Source organism: Aptenodytes forsteri, unplaced genomic scaffold, assembly GCF_000699145.1.
Source record: "Aptenodytes forsteri isolate BGI_AS27 unplaced genomic scaffold, ASM69914v1 Scaffold38, whole genome shotgun sequence".
NCBI classification, from domain to species: Eukaryota; Metazoa; Chordata; class Aves; order Sphenisciformes; family Spheniscidae; genus Aptenodytes; species Aptenodytes forsteri.
In genome coordinates, this window is record NW_008795704.1 from 173234 (window position 1) to 190028 (window position 16795).

Below are 16795 nucleotides of genomic sequence, written 5' to 3' on the forward strand. Positions count from 1 at the left end.
CCCGCCGGTGCGCGCAGGACCTCCTGCCGCCCGCCCAGCCGGGGGCGGGGCCGCGCGCAGGGGCAGACGGCGCATGCGCGGCGCAGGGCGGGAGGTCGCGCCTCACGTCAGGAGGGGTTGAGTCGGCGCGGGAAGCGGTGGGTTTTGTTGTGAAAAAGCGTCCTTTGCCTCCCCTGTCAGCACACTCGTTTTTTAATGCAACACCACAGCTAGAAGGCTGAAAAGAGCAAGGTCGGACCCACAGTATAAGATTCGTACAGTTGCCTCTAGTACAATAGTTAGACGGTGATAGTGTGATGCTTTTTCTGGAAATTAATGATGGTGTAACAGCGTTAGTGCTGAGGAAATGGGGACTCGAAAGGAGGCATCGAATTTCCAGCGAACAAAAGAACCCTGAGGAGAGTAATTGTTTCTGACTTCTTCACTTAGGACCAGGTTGCAGAATTAAAATAAAAGATTACCCTGGGTCACTGCCCTTTTGAGTGTAACTGCACCATGCTGTATTTGTCCTTTACTAAATACACATGCAATACAAATAACTAGACAGTGCCCTGAGCTGAAGAACAGCTAGATACCTCTTGGGAGATGCTCTGTTACTGCGCTTCAGTGGACATGGGTACTGCAGCAGCATCCATTTTTGATGAAAAAAAACCTGCATAGTCTGCTGTGAGAAACAAATGAAAATAAATCATCACCTCACGTTGCAAATAATTTTCCAGTGAATTTGGGAGTTCAACAATTCAGTTAACTTAGTTGTTTTTCACCACTTAACAGAAAACAGGGCCAAAACGTGTGATGGGTGTGTTATCCTGAGGCAATGGGATCAGGCCTGGGGCTGCTTGGCACCACAATAGCCCCCACTCCATGATTTGTTTCCTTGTATATCCTCTCTTTGTACTCTCAAATTCTCCTCCTTTACCACCCTCATCCCCTCCCAATAAACAGCCCACACTTGTTTATCTTCTCCCTATTATCCCTGGTTTTACAGATTTTGTACTCTATTTAGTATGTATGAAAATGTCTGCCCTGAAAATTTATCAGTTCTGTCAAGCTAACACCTCCTTGTCTTGCTAGGTGTGCCATCTGCTTACACATCACTCCTTGATTGCTGTAGGTAGTATCCAGTAATTCATCTTTTTATAGCGTTAGTGACACTAGGCAGGGTTAGCTGTCAGCGTGCACCCCCCAACACAGCCGAGAGAAGCAGGCAATTGGAGTCACCAGAGGTATCCACAGCCAGGCTTACCAGACCCCCCGGAGAGCTGCTTGCCCAAGGTACATGAGGGGCAGCAGGAGCACCTGCAGCTCAGGGCCTTGCTCTGTGGCACTGCAGCACTTCCTGGGCAGCACTGGCCACCCCGCAGCAGAGAGAAGGTGTAGGATAACAAAGGGCAGTGCTGGAGTATCCCAGGTCAGAAGAAAACTAAGACTTTTCAGCTTTTGTGCAATGTGATGAGTCACTACATTGCTTTTTGTTGCTGAAATACTCTGGTGGAGAGACTTGTGACGTTTACTGTGCAGACCAGCAAAAAAACAGGACCAAACTACATAATCCTCAGTAGGCCTCTAGACTGTGTCTGTACTGACTCCATGAAAGTACACTGGAGAGCAAGTCCTGATGGCCCCGGACAGCTGCTGCAGACCAGCATGTGTCCTTGCACCTCAAGCGTTCTGGTCTGTGCTGCAGCTCAGCTGGAGCAAAGTCTGGAACAGACGCCTGTGACACAGATTACCTCCACACGTCTCCAACTGTCTTCTCAGCCATACCCAAATTTTCATGAGGAGAGAATATTTAGTTCACTCAAGATTAACAGAAGCAGATTTGTTTGTAGAGTGGATGAGAGGGAACAAAATCCTGGACTAGTATTAGAAGCATGCCAAGTCACCAAGGGTACCAAAGAGGAGTTGGCAGCATGACGCAGTTAGGTACCAATAGCAAGGGGAAAAGTGTCTCTGGAAAGCAAACACTGGTAGGCAGAAGGTTAAAAGACAGGGATCATTGGTAGCAGTGTCCAGTATGCTCCTCTGTAACATGTGCCCGGCGGAAGGCAGGCATAGAAAAACAGGGAAGAATGGGATTTGCCTTTATTAGGTACCAGGAAACTATTAAGAGAGCGCTAATTTATCTGTCTCCTCCACCTAAACCAAAACTGAAGTAGGGTGCTAGGTACGCAACTAGGGAAAAAAATTTACACAGGACATTTTAAAGTAAAGCTTGAGGGAACCAGCACCCATTGTGCTGATTCCACATCTGAAGTAAAAATGTCTTCCTCCTTGCATTATACTTTTGCTACACCATTAGTCTGGAAACATTACCCCAAATCTCAGGCTCCTTGCTTCTCCAGCACCCTAGAGATACCATTCTGTACACACAACCTCTGATCCTATTCCTTCATCTGTACAAGGATGTGGCTTGGATGAATGAACCCAGTTTACTAAATGATACTACTTTGTATTTTCCTTTCTGATTACTACGTGACAACTGCAAGTCTTAGTTGTTTCCAGATCATTTAGCAAAATGTTCAGCAGAAATAATCCTCACAGATGCCTTCCAGAAATACTCTCCTCATTCCTATCTATACTTAAAATCTGCCAGTCAGCTATGATGTGCCTTATTGATCCTGTATAGTTACTTTTAAAACTAAATTAAACACCTTGTTTTACTACGCCTACTCAGCACAAAACCACTTTGCTCATTAGTATGAGCTTTTCTTCTTACAACAGCATCTTGTACCAGGCTTTTTTTATTACTCTGTTTCAGAAAGATACATCAGCTGTCAGAGTGCTCAGTTCTTCCAAGCACTCAGCTTGTCCATTTTAAAACCTGGCATTTGCTTTCTTCCAGTGCAGGACCTTATTCACCATCCTGAAATTTAATCAGAACTGTCTTTAGTGGAGGAGAGATCTCTTAGGCCAACTTTTTGGGACTCAGCTTTGGGAAACTGTTATCATTTCAAAGCACGGCGTATCCGTGTTTTTAGCAGAAACAATTTGACTGAAAACAGTTGGACCATGACTGAAGTCACACCAGACAGACAAGAGAACAGCAAGCCAATCAATCAGGCAGATATAAGATCTAAGATAAGAGGTAGTATTTTGTTGGGAGCAATAGTGTTTATGTTATTGGGGATTTTTTAAAATGATAAATTAAGTCTATGGCTGGCTGTGTAACACTGTCAACAAATCTGTCAACTGACCCTCTTCCTCTCTGTCTCCTCAAGTCCAGAACAGGTAACTGTCTAATTCTGTATTATCCTTCCTGAAGAAATATTCAATAATTTTTGTAGTTAGGTGATATGCTCTATCAGCGTTTAGAAACACTAAAATCCATCACAGAGAATTTTTTGCTCCCCTGTGTATTACCTAACCATCTTGCACTACTGGAAGTTTATTTTATTCCTGTTTGTCACACTAGTTCAATTTTTATGACACTTGCAAAATGGCGACACTAAATCCTCACCTTCCTGGTATCCTTACCTTGTATTATTAATTTAATGCCCTGCAGATGGCTCAAACTAATCACCAAAAAAACCCCACAAAACCCCACAGCTCCCTCACTTCTGAGTTACAGGCAGTTCCATTTGTAAATATTCTCCTCCCAAAGAAATTTACTTCCCCATACAAAAAGCTTTAATTGCATTCAGTGGTCTACAACTAGACATTCATCCTCGGCATTACTTCTTTCTGTCACGGGGAAAAGTATCTCCACTATAAGTTTCTCCTCATCTTGTCCTATAAGCAGTTTCAAACAAACATTTGTTAACAGTGTGAATGAGCTGCCAAAACCTTTACAAGTAGAATTTATATTTTAAATCTTAGCACATAAGAGATGATTTGGGGGTCCCTTTTCTCAAAATAATCACAATTTAAGCTATTTGAGTTTAAAAAAATTAGCTCAGATCAGGCACTGAGTTTGAGAAGAATGACTCATCAAAAGTCAAATGTCAACTTGATGACAGAAAGAGCTTCTAACAGTGTTCACAGAAAACTTAGGGATTTATCTTTCTCTGTTCTCTAAAGAAAGGCTGCAATTTAGCAACTTACCGATTGTGCTGCATAGTTCAGCCAGAAAGGTGGATCCCAAAAGACTGACAGTAGCCAAGTTTAAGTCTTATCTATATTTTATTATCCATGAAACACAAAGTAACAACTTCATAAACATATAGTTAGAAAACATGCTGGGAGAGTGTTATTACATGCTTAATCCAGAAAACACATATGGCCCAAGGATAAATAGTACATACAATAGTATATACACCATCTCTAAAACCTATTTATGCATATGGTAGTTTTAAAAATGTTGTGATGAAATATAAGGTGCCAGCCCTACAATATTAAAACCACTAAAGCTAATAATTTCAAATAGAACAACTGAGGATTAGCTTTGCATTACAAATGACCAAATCTGTCCTTGGTAACAAAAAAAAGAACAAGCTTCTGTAACACAATCCGCCTTGTGAGATTTAGCTTCAGCTTTTACATTACATGGTTCATCCTCGAGGCAGATACCATCCAGAACTGAAGACGTACTATCTATAGGGTATATTAAATTCAGCAGCTAATACGGCATCCATCAATCAACAAAACTAATTCGAGAGCTGTCTGCTTATGCAACTGAAACAAAGGCACTTTGTAATACGGGGTTAAGTTTTGTACTGGAAAGATCAACAAAGTTAAGAAGGAGAAACACTGAATTAGTCTCATCAAACCCTTTTTAACAGACACTTTCCCCCAGCATTTGCAGGGAACGGATTCCCATGTAAGTCTCTAGTCAGGCAGAAGTACAGTCTGTTGCGCAGAGAAAACTCCAGAGCCGCATGTTCTTATCTCCAGACAAAACATCCAGGCTCAACTGGGCTAGACTCCCTAAAGTGACAGAAGCCAACCGCCCATAGGCAAACTCTGAGTAACAGCAAAGGACTCATCACAACGGGAGGAAAAAAACCCAGACTGCATTAAGACATTGCACTTTATCTGCTCTCCCCACCACCTCCACCACTCACGTTCCAACTAAACTCATACTGCAACTGAAGCTGACATGTTCTGCCTACCCGCCTCCCCCAGTCATTCAAGTTTTCTTTCCTTACTTAGAAAAAAATTGCATGGAAAAAACACAGTGCAGGGGACAGCAAAGTGCATAATCATTGTATCATAAACTCTGTAACACAGAAGGGTGGTTTGGATTAGCACACACTGGTCTGTACAAGCATCACCCAAAAAAAGATAAAACCAAGGAAAAAGAGCCAAAAATACTCAGTTTCAGAAAAAAAATTGTTCTTAACTGCACGTACAACTTAACAGTGAAGGCACATAGCCACGCTGAGGCATCCTTTTCCTCTAGAAATGCCAAGCTTCTTCCTATCTGAGAACTTCTCGCAGTACAATGCATCTGAGCAGCACAAAAACAGCTGCTGTTGCAGGATGCCCGTCTCAAACAGAAAGAATGGGAGGCCTGGCAAGAGGTCTGTGCTGCAAACAGAACAGCTACACGGGATGTTTTACACTGAGAGGCAACAACCTCTCAGCAGGATTCCACTGGCCCAGGAGTAACACACTGATTTCATTTTCTTATTAGCAAATACATGTCCAAATAAATTCTGTTTTAGCATAAATTTCTGTGTGTCAATATAAATGCAATGGATGTTATATCATCCTGCCTTTCTCCAGGATAAAGACTAGTTTCATTTTTTGCTTCTTAGACTTTGTGATCAGAAAGTGTAGTTTTCCAGTCAAATTGCAAGTGTCAAAAAACAGAAGTGCTGCATAATTTGTTCAGGAATGTACAGAAAATGCATTTTAATCCACATCCACATCTAGTCCACGGATAGCAATGTTTTCTCAGTGCTGAGTCCACTTAATGCTTTTGAGGTCAATTCCATCCTGCACCATTTCCCAGAGGGGGCTGTAAAGAAAGGAGAAAAATGATGGCTATCTAAAATACACAGGACGACATCAATAATAACCAAACAGACAATTTCATCAACTACACAAGAAATTAGGAGATACCTATCTACCTGTCTTCCCTTTCTGGAGGTCAGTGAACTTCAGACAATCAGTCCAACTGTGTCCTCAGCCCAAAATACAAGAGGTGAGAGGGCAGGTGCTCCACCTCATTTCCTGCTCCCACTTTAGGCATAAAGTACTTGTGTCTCTTAGAGACTGAGCCCTCACATTCGACACTGTCCAGATGAGTCAGGAGTCTTTCAGTTTCACCAAAATAAAACAACTTATCGATAAACTCAGTAATACCATCTCTGGCTTAGAAACTTCTAGGTACTGCCCTACGTGCTTGCCCTACTCGTATTCTTTCCCTGACAAAGGCAGGATCTGGGAGAAGGTTTGTTACCAGGTTTTTTTCTTTAAAAATTTGTCACTACTGTTAAGATCAGGCCCACTACCCACTCTGGCAACACTGCTTGCTTATATACAGAGACACCACCAGATTTTTGAAGCAAACAATTATTTTCAACTAAATCCAACTCTTCAAATGATTATCACACTTAAGAAGTCTTTACGTTCAATAAGAAGATGTCTCACCTCATTTCCCTCAGCCTCTTAACATGCTGTATGCACTTCTGCACTGTATAATCTACTTCTTCCTCTGTAGTGAAACGACCAATGCCAAATCTAAACCAAAGGAAAACCATTAAGGACTAGAATAACGTGCATATGGAGGGGTGGAACAAATCCACCACCTACTTTTAGCAAAAAAGAAAAATATTTGGAAGCATTAGGGAAGACCACTCCATGCACCTTATAGATGAGTGGGCCAAGTCTTCATCTGTTCCGATTGCCCGCAAAACATAGGAAGGCTCCAGAGAAGCTGACGTGCAAGCACTGGGGAAAGGGAAGGCAGGCAAATTTCAAACTTTTGTTCATGTGCAGATGCTACACTGAAGTAACACTTCACTAATCTCCTCCAACAAAGAACAGGTCACTTACAGACATTTAATATTACTATGACTCTTTACAACAACCTGTATCAGCTTCCACAGCCTCTTAGAAACCACCAGTGAATACAAGCAAGAGTGGTATTTCTGCTGCTGAAGAAAAAGAATGGAAGGGGCAGGCATTAGAGGGGAATGAGGGTGATAAATTCAGAGCGTGAGGTAAGAAGAGAGAACACAGATAACGCAGTAAGAATAAACACAATGCCAAACACAAGCAGCAGGAATGCAGATTAAGAGGTAGCTGAAGTGAAGGCCATGACGAAAAGACAAAGGAGCCAAGACAGAACTAGCCACAGAAGGTAACATACCAACAGTAACATTAAAAAAAGAAAAGACTTTACAAGCTGCTGTTTGACAACAGAACAAATAAATGAAAAACAGTGCACAGAGGAATCCAGAGCAAGAAGATCTAGTTATAGTCGTCAGTAGAGAGAACTTCCATCTTGAAGCAGTAGGCAAAACTGGTTACATGTTGTTACTCAATTTTTACAGGTAGCAACATGCAGCACAAACTGGAGAGCTGTTTACAGCTCTCTGGTGCACAAAGCAGAGCCTCAGAAGAGACTTTCAAATTACAGAAGTGTTCGGCTTCAGAGACAGTCATGTGAAGACTTGTTCTTCCTGTTCACAGTGCCAACATATTCCTCATTAAGATATGCTGACCGCTTTATTCTCGAAGGTGAGGAAAGGAGGGCATCTTTACACTCCATTAACTTCATCATAAGCATCAAGTTTGTCTTAGTAACAGAAATGTTACTCGTCACTCCTGTAGAGTCAACAGAGCTCCATAAAAGTGTATTCAATTTTCTTTCTGCTTTTGCATTAAACACAGGCACTATGAGCTAATTTAATTCAGATATTGTCCAGCCTTGCTAGATTCTAGTTAGGATCTGCCACTTGTGTGAAATCCTGCTGAAGGACAGAAGCTGCTCAAATGCTGGTAGCCTTTAGAATGAAAGTGTCACCAGCAGTTACAAGCCAAGGCTACTCAGATTGCAGGTAACCAGTCTGCAAGGCTGGCAGGTAGGAATTTCTAGGTTGGTTTTTCTGGTTTTGTTTGGGGTTTTTTGGGATTTTTTTTTTTGCTTTCAGGATGAGTAAATTTGACCTTAATTTGAAATGTGCCACTTCAGAGAAACGCCATCTTAGAATGCAATCAACGCCAGGCTGACTCATTAACCAAATGTGCAAATATGGGGCACAGAGGAGACCACTCCTTAGTTTGTACCTCCATTAGCAGATGTTATTTTCTCTCCCAAATATACTGCTACCCTTCCCACACATCCCACCTACCTTCCTGAAGACAGAGCCACATCTTTCAGAGCCATCAGAAGACTCTCCCCTTCCACATACGCAAAAGATAAATTGATGCATCCTACATAGAAATAAATGAAATAGAAAAAAAAAAACTTCCGTCAACTGAAATCTAGGGCAAATCCTACCCCACGTGGCAGTACTCGCACTATGCGTAGCTAAAGTGCATTATTACATCACGGCCATCAACACTGAGGAGCTAGACGGTTCTAACGGGCTCAGGAATTTGCTAATGTTACCTGGATAGCGATGCTCTCTATCGCCGTTCATAACCACATCAGGAACTTCACTCATTATTTTTGTAACCAGTCGCTCTGCCAGTTGTGAGATTCGCTTATGGTCATACTAGCAAAGAAACCAGAAAAGAGTCCAAAATAATAAACAGTGCACACTTTGACCTCACTCAAACTGCTTTGTGTCACCAGCCATGAGCAGACTGAAGTAGCTGGGTTTGGTTAGACTAGGGAAAGAACACATCCAAAACTTAAAAAGAAACTGTCAAACTTTGCCTACTCTAGAGACTGTTTTAAAAGAGAATTACCAGTTTGGTCCTAGCTAGCTCAGCCTTCAAAAATATTCCAAACCATTCAGAAAGATCTATATACACAAGCTGCCACATTGGCTTTCATAAACACAAAGAACTCAGTGCTTTTAAAGACAAGTTAGGTAATGCATAAGATAACGCATTTTGCAACACAAGAAAGGGCATCTGTTATGGTAAGTGCCCCTTATTTCCCTAGGAGCTCTCAAACTGTAATACATAAAGACACAGACTCACAAATTACTGTGAACTCAGCTTTTACAACATGTAACCTACGCAATGAGAACTGCCCACGTGCAGTGTCTCTCTCTTTGTAGACTAAAAAATGAGGTCACTTACACTAAAAAAGCAGTACGGTATGGCATCACCTCTGATGCACAGAATGGCCAGACGCACACATGCAATTCATGCTTGTTTACACGCTTGAAAAAGCTTTAGAAGAAAACAAGGCTATCTCAAATATTACTTGGTTTAGAAACGCCAAAACTCTGCCAGGCGAGGAAGAGAATCCAGATCTGAGGCTCGTGCAGAATTCAGGCTCTGCAGGCTCTCCAGCCTCTGACAAGGCTTCCATAACCACCCAGCTCAGATGGTGGATCTCTGCCTGTCTCCCAGGAAAAGGCTGGATCCTATGTGTACAGATATCTGGCTTATGCATCCCATTGGCACTGTATTAAAGGATTTTTACAATCCAGCTGTAAGGAATGCATTGGTGCCCATAAACAGATACAGCAGCACACAGAGGCTTAGACACCAGACCTAACAAATAAACTTTACTATCCAAGCTCGGAAAAAAAGTAAATTCTTAGTTGCAAAGCTGCAGTAAACTTGAACTTATATGCATTTAATAGGTATGATAATGGCCTAGGAAGTCTTATTTTTTTCAATATACATTACATAAACATGATTTATTCCATTTCAGAGGTGTTGCTAATACATGTGTGCAGAATGGAGAAATGAGTACAAGCACTTAAAAGCCATTATTTCACTAAAACCGTCAACTGTAGACCTGTTGTAGAAAACCATGATTCAAACCACTTCAAGAAAAAAGAAACTTAAGAAAGCTGAAAATCAACTTCCAATTACCCAAAAACATCCTTGAAAATCTCAGAACATTTACTTAATGTTACAGCATGAGAATCAAATTTAATTCAGGCACATGGACAGAAAAAGACCTAAGGAATCTAAGACCTAACTGGCCCTGTTACCTTATTTTCTGGAATCCGGGACAAATATCTTCTCCCACATACCTCCATCTCTTGCTGTGCCACTTCACATGCTGCCCCCAGGCCCACTGCTAAAGGAGTGGGCACAGTTCCAGACCGCAGTCCTCTCTCCTGGCCTCCCCCACTTTGCAGGGGTTCTAGCCTGACGCGCGGTCGACGGCGAACATAGATAGCACCAACCCCTTGAAAACAAGGAAAGCTGTTTTAGTATACACCCACAGCTCTGAAATTATGAAAAGGGACTCCAAGGTTTGGAAACATTCCTTATTTCCACAGCAAACACACACTTGGACACCTCACTGGAGAAAAATGTAGTGAACACATACAGAAGCACAATATTTTCTAGGAAATGGTGTTTGTTCCCACCATTCACGTTCCTCTTCGTTCAGGGGAATGGGAGAAGCTCAGTTTTTCCCGGTGTGCTTCAGCCATCTAAGGACTCAGTACTTCCCCTACTTCTCACAATTCCTGTGCACAGCTGAAGTTCATCCCTTTGCACTGAAGCTTTTACGTGCAGATATTTCATTCATTGATGTTCCCTTACTGACTTCCAACTGAAAGCTCTAGAAGAACTCCTTTCCCTTGGACTACCAGGCTAGCACCAGTCCCAGGAGTCCTCTCCCTTTCATCTTATTAGGGAGACTCATCAGTGACACCAATTTCCAACGGGCAGATTAGATGAGCCAGTTTTGACAGCCAGCTAATTTCACTCTCTAGTCTCCTCACCTAGAAACTTGATTTCCGTGTCTTCATGTGCCTTGGCATACCTAACGAGTGACTGTCACCACAGGAAGAATGGTTGCAGCTTCTGGTCATAATAAGTTGTGAAAACTTATGTCTGTCACCTGCCCAAAGTTATTGGTTGAAAACTTCGTCCTCGTCCAGAGATATGTCTGCAGCTCTCAGGAGAGGTCGTACAGAAAAAGAAGACATATTGAAAAAAATAATAATTTTGCCTTTTGTTTATGAATAGCACATAGAATACAGCAAACCTGATTTCTGTCTTTCTAAATCCAGTGTCACAAACTAAATGGACCATGACAGTGATAATAGCTGAACTTTTACTATGTGGGAGTCAACTAGAAAATCCATAGCTGGATTTTAAAACCCATTCTGCAAAGAAGATGCACAAACAGGGTTGGGGGAAAGAAGCCATTGGAAGTAGAAGACAACCAAAATCACTAAGAACTTAAACTTTGCAGTTACCTTTTGATCTCCTCGTTGCAAGTTACACTCGGGTCTAAACTTTGCCCTATAACCCAGTGATTTCATTTCAACCTTTTCAGCATCAATGCTGCTTCACACCAAGCAGATGACTCCTGAAAAGCCACTCCTCCTAATGCTGCCACCATTATAAGATACTGTTTCTTCCTTCGGTGAAGCCACCTCACAACCCATCAGCACTGAAGATCCACTTACTGCAGCTCTGAGTCTGGCAGCAGTGCCTGAACTACTCCAAAGTCAGTCCAATACCAGACTTTAGTCTGGTTTTCTACAGTTTCAGTAACAGTCACTATGACAGACAGGTTTGACTTCATACCTTATGTAGTTACCTTAAGGTGGGCATGGAAACAATTCTCTAGAAAAGCACTTCAGTAAGTACCTTTGGGCCCATAAATTTTATGGCCACTGATGCTCATTAGATCAATTTTCATGTTGTTGACATCCATAGGAATTTTACCAATTGCTTGTGCGGCATCTGTGTGGAAGAAAACCTTATGTGCGCGGCAGATCTCACCTGTAATAAAAACACAAAAGCGAAAACCCCGACATTATCTCATCTAATCGTTATGATTCCAATGATTGCAACAACGAATGTAAAGCATCAGTTTATAGCAGGGACCAGTTCTGAGGTGACAAAGGAAGAAATGGGTGCTGTCATGTTTCTTTTACCGTAAAGTGTCTAAAGCTCTGTAGGAGCTATTCTAGCTAACGCCTAGCTGGGCATAGGTTTAGGCAGGTCAGCAGGTAAGACTACAGTGAATTTCTTCAGATGAGAAGTTAAAAAGTCTTCTGCTGTTAAGAAGTGAGATTGTTTCCAAACCCACACCTACCAAGTTCAAGTTCAAATGGCTGCACAGGACATCCAACTTTCCCCACAGGGATGACTCCACAGCTGGACAAAAATTAAAATTTTTTTTCTTGATTCTTTTTCTTCTCAACACTAGTCCAGTACAAGCCAGGCTTACTTTCAAGTTTATACTTGCCAAGTATTTTTATGCCATTTGCTCTGTTTTCCAAGTTTTGCAATACTCAGCTTCAAAAATGTTCTCAGAATTGTCACTAGTCCTCACACACGCTGATTACTACCACCTGAAGTCACTCAAGCCTGTAATCAATGTTTTTGCATCCAGAGCTAAAATACACTAAGGGACAAAATAATGTGATGTTCATGGGCAGTGAACTTTAATATTATTTATTTTTGTCGTCAAAAAACTTACAGCGCATCTTCCACAGAATCCATACCTAGCACAGTTGCATCCCAGACCTCTCCTTTGCACAAGTTCAGCATTATCTTTTACAGGAACAGTTGTCCTCCCGTGGTCCAGCAAGAACAGCATCGCTGCTGCTAATATCAGGCCATAGGCCTCACGCTAACAGGGCCTTAGGTTAACTTGCAAGGCCCCAGTCCTGGTCTATTAGACCTGTTATCAAGGTGCTATGAGAACTTACTGTGGGAACCAGAGCTTGGTACCAGGTTTCTCTGGCATTTAAGCGTGGGACAACAGTAACGGCCTCGACAATATAAGCACAGGAGGAAAACAGAGTCCTCAGGCCTATAAGCAACTCACTGATGGTCAATTACTTGTCAATGAAGAAATATAACCTGAAGAGCCTTGGGGAAAATGCTGCTCTAAGCATAATAAAGAAAAAAAAAATGCAGCAGCTAAGCAAGAGGAAAATCAGCTGCGCAACAGGGTAAGATGCCTGCCACAGCCTGGGAAAACAATACCCTCCAGAACCATGCAGTATAAACTCCAGGGCAGAGGCCAAAGCCTAAAAACTGTCTAAAAATTCAAACATCTTATGAACGGCACCTTGAATATGAAGGGGGCGGGGGTGGGTGTGTGTTTTGTCACTGTCATGGGAAACATTATCAAGGAATCATGGTGGGATCCAGGGAGCTGCATATGTGGGCCACCTGCTCACCCTGCCTGCTCCAACAACCCTGGTTGTCCAGCTCTCCCTTCACCTGCTTTGCCAGACTGCTTTGAGGTCCCTGTCCCTCCATCTGCCTGCTCAGAGCCTGGTTCACCCTCTCCCTGCCTCCTGTTCCAGAAACCTGGCTCTTCAGTGGCCTTTTGACCTCCAAACCAATTGTTCATGACTGTATATGGCAATATTGGGGGGAAGGGGTGTCTAAGTGTGGTGCTCACTATACCCTCCCGCCCCAAATTCTGCACATTTCTCCTCTTAAACACTACAAGTGCTCAATAAACCATTATAGTATGTAAACTCAATTTGGCCAGTTATTCTGCGCAATTTTTTCATCCATCGTACAACTCAGTATGAAACTAGAAACACTGCAGCTGATCTGTACTACAAGGCTATAATTGCTACTGAATTTCATCCTCACTTCCCTTATAAGTTTTTATCTGGGACAGCATTATTATTTATTCCTTAACTATACTACACCTAACCTTTTGCATCAGTAGCACTCGGCTATGAAAATATTAAGTAAAATGAAGCAGAAGCGACATTAGCCGACCTCTGGAAGCCATGGTGTACTTACCAATGTCATGAATTGGCTGCTTTACTCCTATTTCATTATTCACAGTCATTACAGAAACCAAACTTGTATCTGGCTGGAACGCAGCCTCCAACTCCTGGTGAAATATTCAAACAGACAGAAGTTGTTATTAACAGCGGAAGCAAGATTCCTGTGCACACCTTCAATTTGCTAGCAAATCTTAACCACCCTAACTAGTGTATAACCAACAAACCCCTTGGGTTCTGACAAACAGTCCTGGTGAGAGCACTAATCCACGTGAACACAAAATTCCTGTAGGAAGAGGAGCGTGATCAATTGCATTTCTGCATCCTAACCCTGGTATGCACCGTGCCACCTGACATGATTAAATCAAGTCAGAACAGGCTTTTGCTATGTCTCATACATTCCTCTGATCTATTTTCTTTAATGAATTAACCACGCACAAAACAGCTGAAGCCACATCTAGACAAAGTGAGGTTGGCTATAAAGGAACTGCACTATATACAAGAAAGCATCATGCAAAGAAGGAGTCTGCCAGCAAAGTTCTCTGAGAACATGACTAACGCTTCTGCGCCTGCAGGCCTGGTCCCTCTACCCCACCACATACACATAACATTTCTCCAAGCCAGATGACGGGGCTAGAAATAAAACTGATACTGTCCTGTATTACTGGACACAAACGATGAAATAAGCATATACAACTTCTAAACCCCAGGATGCGGCCAGTACACCCAGAAGGGTCAGTTCATGGACAGCAATCGGAAGGGAGTATTGTAATCGCTGTGTCTGATGCCTTGAGTAGCTCAGGTCATGAAATTTCACCCCTAACTCCTGTATCAAAGCCAGCTCCATCCTAGTCATGTACTGCGCTCTCTACAGGGTATGCAACAGCTCCACCTGCATGGGTATGAATGACAGCAGGTGAACAGTGGGATGAGAAATGGATGTTTTGGTTGAGAAAAAGTCTAGAGCACCAGAGAGAACAGAAAATCCTTCTCCAGCTGTGATGGAGATTTGACTGTCACTCTCATTCTACCTTGTGATATTTACCATCTTTTCCTCTTTATCATCAAGAGGACACAAGGTCCTCTTGAGCATCAATTTGAAGCAAAAACCTCTTCTGTTTTCACTTTGTTTCTGTCAGTAAACAACCTACCTTCAAATCTATGAGCCCATTTTTTTTAACAGGTAGATACGTGACCCGAAAACCTTCTGTCTCCAAGGAACGGCAAGAATCCAACACGCACTTGTGCTCTGTTTGCGTAGTAATGATATGCTTTTTTCTGGATTTATAGAACCTTGCAACACCCTGTCAGGCACAATCAATGAACAAGAAATTTGCCGTTAGACCACTGAAGAAGCAAGCTTTACACAAAATTATCTGAAACAAGAAATTACTATTTAGATATAATTCATATGGATCTTCCCTGTTTGCCCCAAAGTCACGAATCTAAAAGGTACTGACATGTAATTCACACTACAGATTTCCATCAGCACTCATTTTTCAAAGCATCTCACTTTTCAAAAAGCCTGTGAAATGTTAACTGATATAAGTTCTAGACAGTATTAACAGAAATACTTTTTAAAAACATTTGCAATGGAGCCATATACAGTGAAAAGTCTGAACAACCACATACTAAAGGTTAAAACACTACCTAGTCTTAGTCATAAGAGAGTTTGTAATCAGCATCTCCACTACATTTCATGATAAAGATTTTAATTACATAAGCAGAAGGATTGTATTTGGTGCGTGTAAACTAAACATTGAGTATGACACTCTGTCCTCAAAACCATGTCCTGGGCACCAAAACATCCCAGTATTTCCTCCATGTATGTAGCAGAATACCACAAGGACTAAATCCAGGAATGCAAATATTTGCTAACTAGGCCAACATATTAACATTTAAACTGTTGAAAGATGCATACAGTTCTTAAGAGCATAATTTTAACGTAATAACTAACTATCAATATAAACCTTTTACCTTAATTGCCATATTATTTGATTCTGTTGCACCACTGGTAAATATAATTTCCCTTGAATCAGCTCCTATTAAATCAGCAACTTGCTGTTTAAAAAGAAATATAAATTTGATTTGTTAAGATAAAATACAATTAATTCACCATAGCAAAACACATGCAAAATGTTTTCAAGAATACCCCCTTGAGCCTCGAAAGGATTACAGCTAGTATCTACCAAAGTTATGCTACAGGTACAATAGTCTAAATATCTGCATTAATACAAAATACATAAGGAATTCGTAGTCATCAGCAGTAGTGGTATTAAGCATTAGCCTGTCATAAAAGAACATGAAAGTTAAGTAGACAAAAACCCAGTACATATTACTTCCAAAAAAAATGACAAAGACACATACCTAAGATTAGGAGAATGATAAAATAGGAAGTTAGCCCAGTTACTGCAGCAGCACGCTTGTGACCTCAGGAAACCAAAAATCCTGAGGCACCTTTGCCTAAAGTATTGGTTTCTGCCATTTCAGTTGCTCTAATCTCACTATTTTTTCTTGCAATAAATCTGCTAAAGTATAGCTAAGCAAAGAGGAAGCTGCTAAATCCAGTCCACAGAGAACTAACTACAACAGTTCTATCATTGCTTTTGATTTTCTTTCGACACTGAATTTCCTCGCCAGCAGGAAAACCACTACGACTGCGGAGAGCCGAAGACTCACCCGCCTCGCCTTCTCCACGGCGGCCTCGCTCTCCCAGCCATAGGCATGGGTCCTGGAGTGGGGGTTGCCATAGTAGGCCATCAGGTACGGGAGCATGCTGTCCAGGACTCTGGGATCCTGCGGGACGCAAACCACCCAGCCTTAGAAACAGAGAAGGAAAAGCATCTCTGTCCCCTCTACACACCCCCCTTTGCTCTGCCCCAGGATTAGCAGCACTTCTGCTGCAGTGTCCAGGTTTAGCTTAGGCCAGATCTCAAAAACTTGAAGTTACTGTACATTGTATACAACACAGCCTCCAGCAAATAGGAGTATCCGGCAATTATGTTCCGTGCCCTCGCACGTAACCTCAATCTGCATCAAGACGATTA

The 16795-nt window shown here is 42.0% G+C and overlaps 1 protein-coding gene across 2 annotated transcripts; it reads right to left on the minus strand.

Moving 5' to 3' along the window:
- Positions 1-4102: 4102 nt before the first annotated feature.
- On the minus strand, positions 4103-16545 carry NFS1 (NFS1, cysteine desulfurase). 2 transcript variants are annotated; one of them, XM_019473133.1, is made up of 11 exons: positions 16428-16545; positions 15726-15809; positions 14900-15052; positions 13765-13858; positions 11635-11769; positions 10056-10213; positions 8504-8609; positions 8244-8325; positions 6754-6837; positions 6538-6627; positions 4103-5902 (listed from the first exon to the last, which is right to left on the minus strand). In XM_019473133.1, exons 1-11 carry the CDS (start codon positions 16521-16523, stop codon positions 5839-5841), a joined length of 1146 nt encoding a protein of 381 aa, XP_019328678.1. In that variant the 5' UTR covers positions 16524-16545; the 3' UTR covers positions 4103-5838. The 2 variants fall into 2 exon arrangements, with proteins under 2 accessions (XP_019328678.1, XP_019328679.1); XM_019473134.1 differs by lacking the exon at positions 6754-6837.
- Positions 16546-16795: the final 250 nt, after the last annotated feature.

Bases quoted from the DNA above. Each gene is read 5' to 3' on its own strand.
- NFS1 (XM_019473133.1), bottom strand. From the start codon at position 16,523: ATGCTCCCGTACCTGATGGCCTACTATGGCAACCCCCACTCCAGGACC. The intron at 13,859-14,899 runs GTAGGTTGTTTA...ATATTTCACCAG, and splicing joins ATGGGCTCATAGATTTGAAG to GAGTTGGAGGCTGCGTTCCA. The intron at 6,838-8,243 runs GTAGGTGGGATG...CCCTTTCCCCAG, and splicing joins GTGGCTCTGTCTTCAGGAAG to TGCTTGCACGTCAGCTTCTC.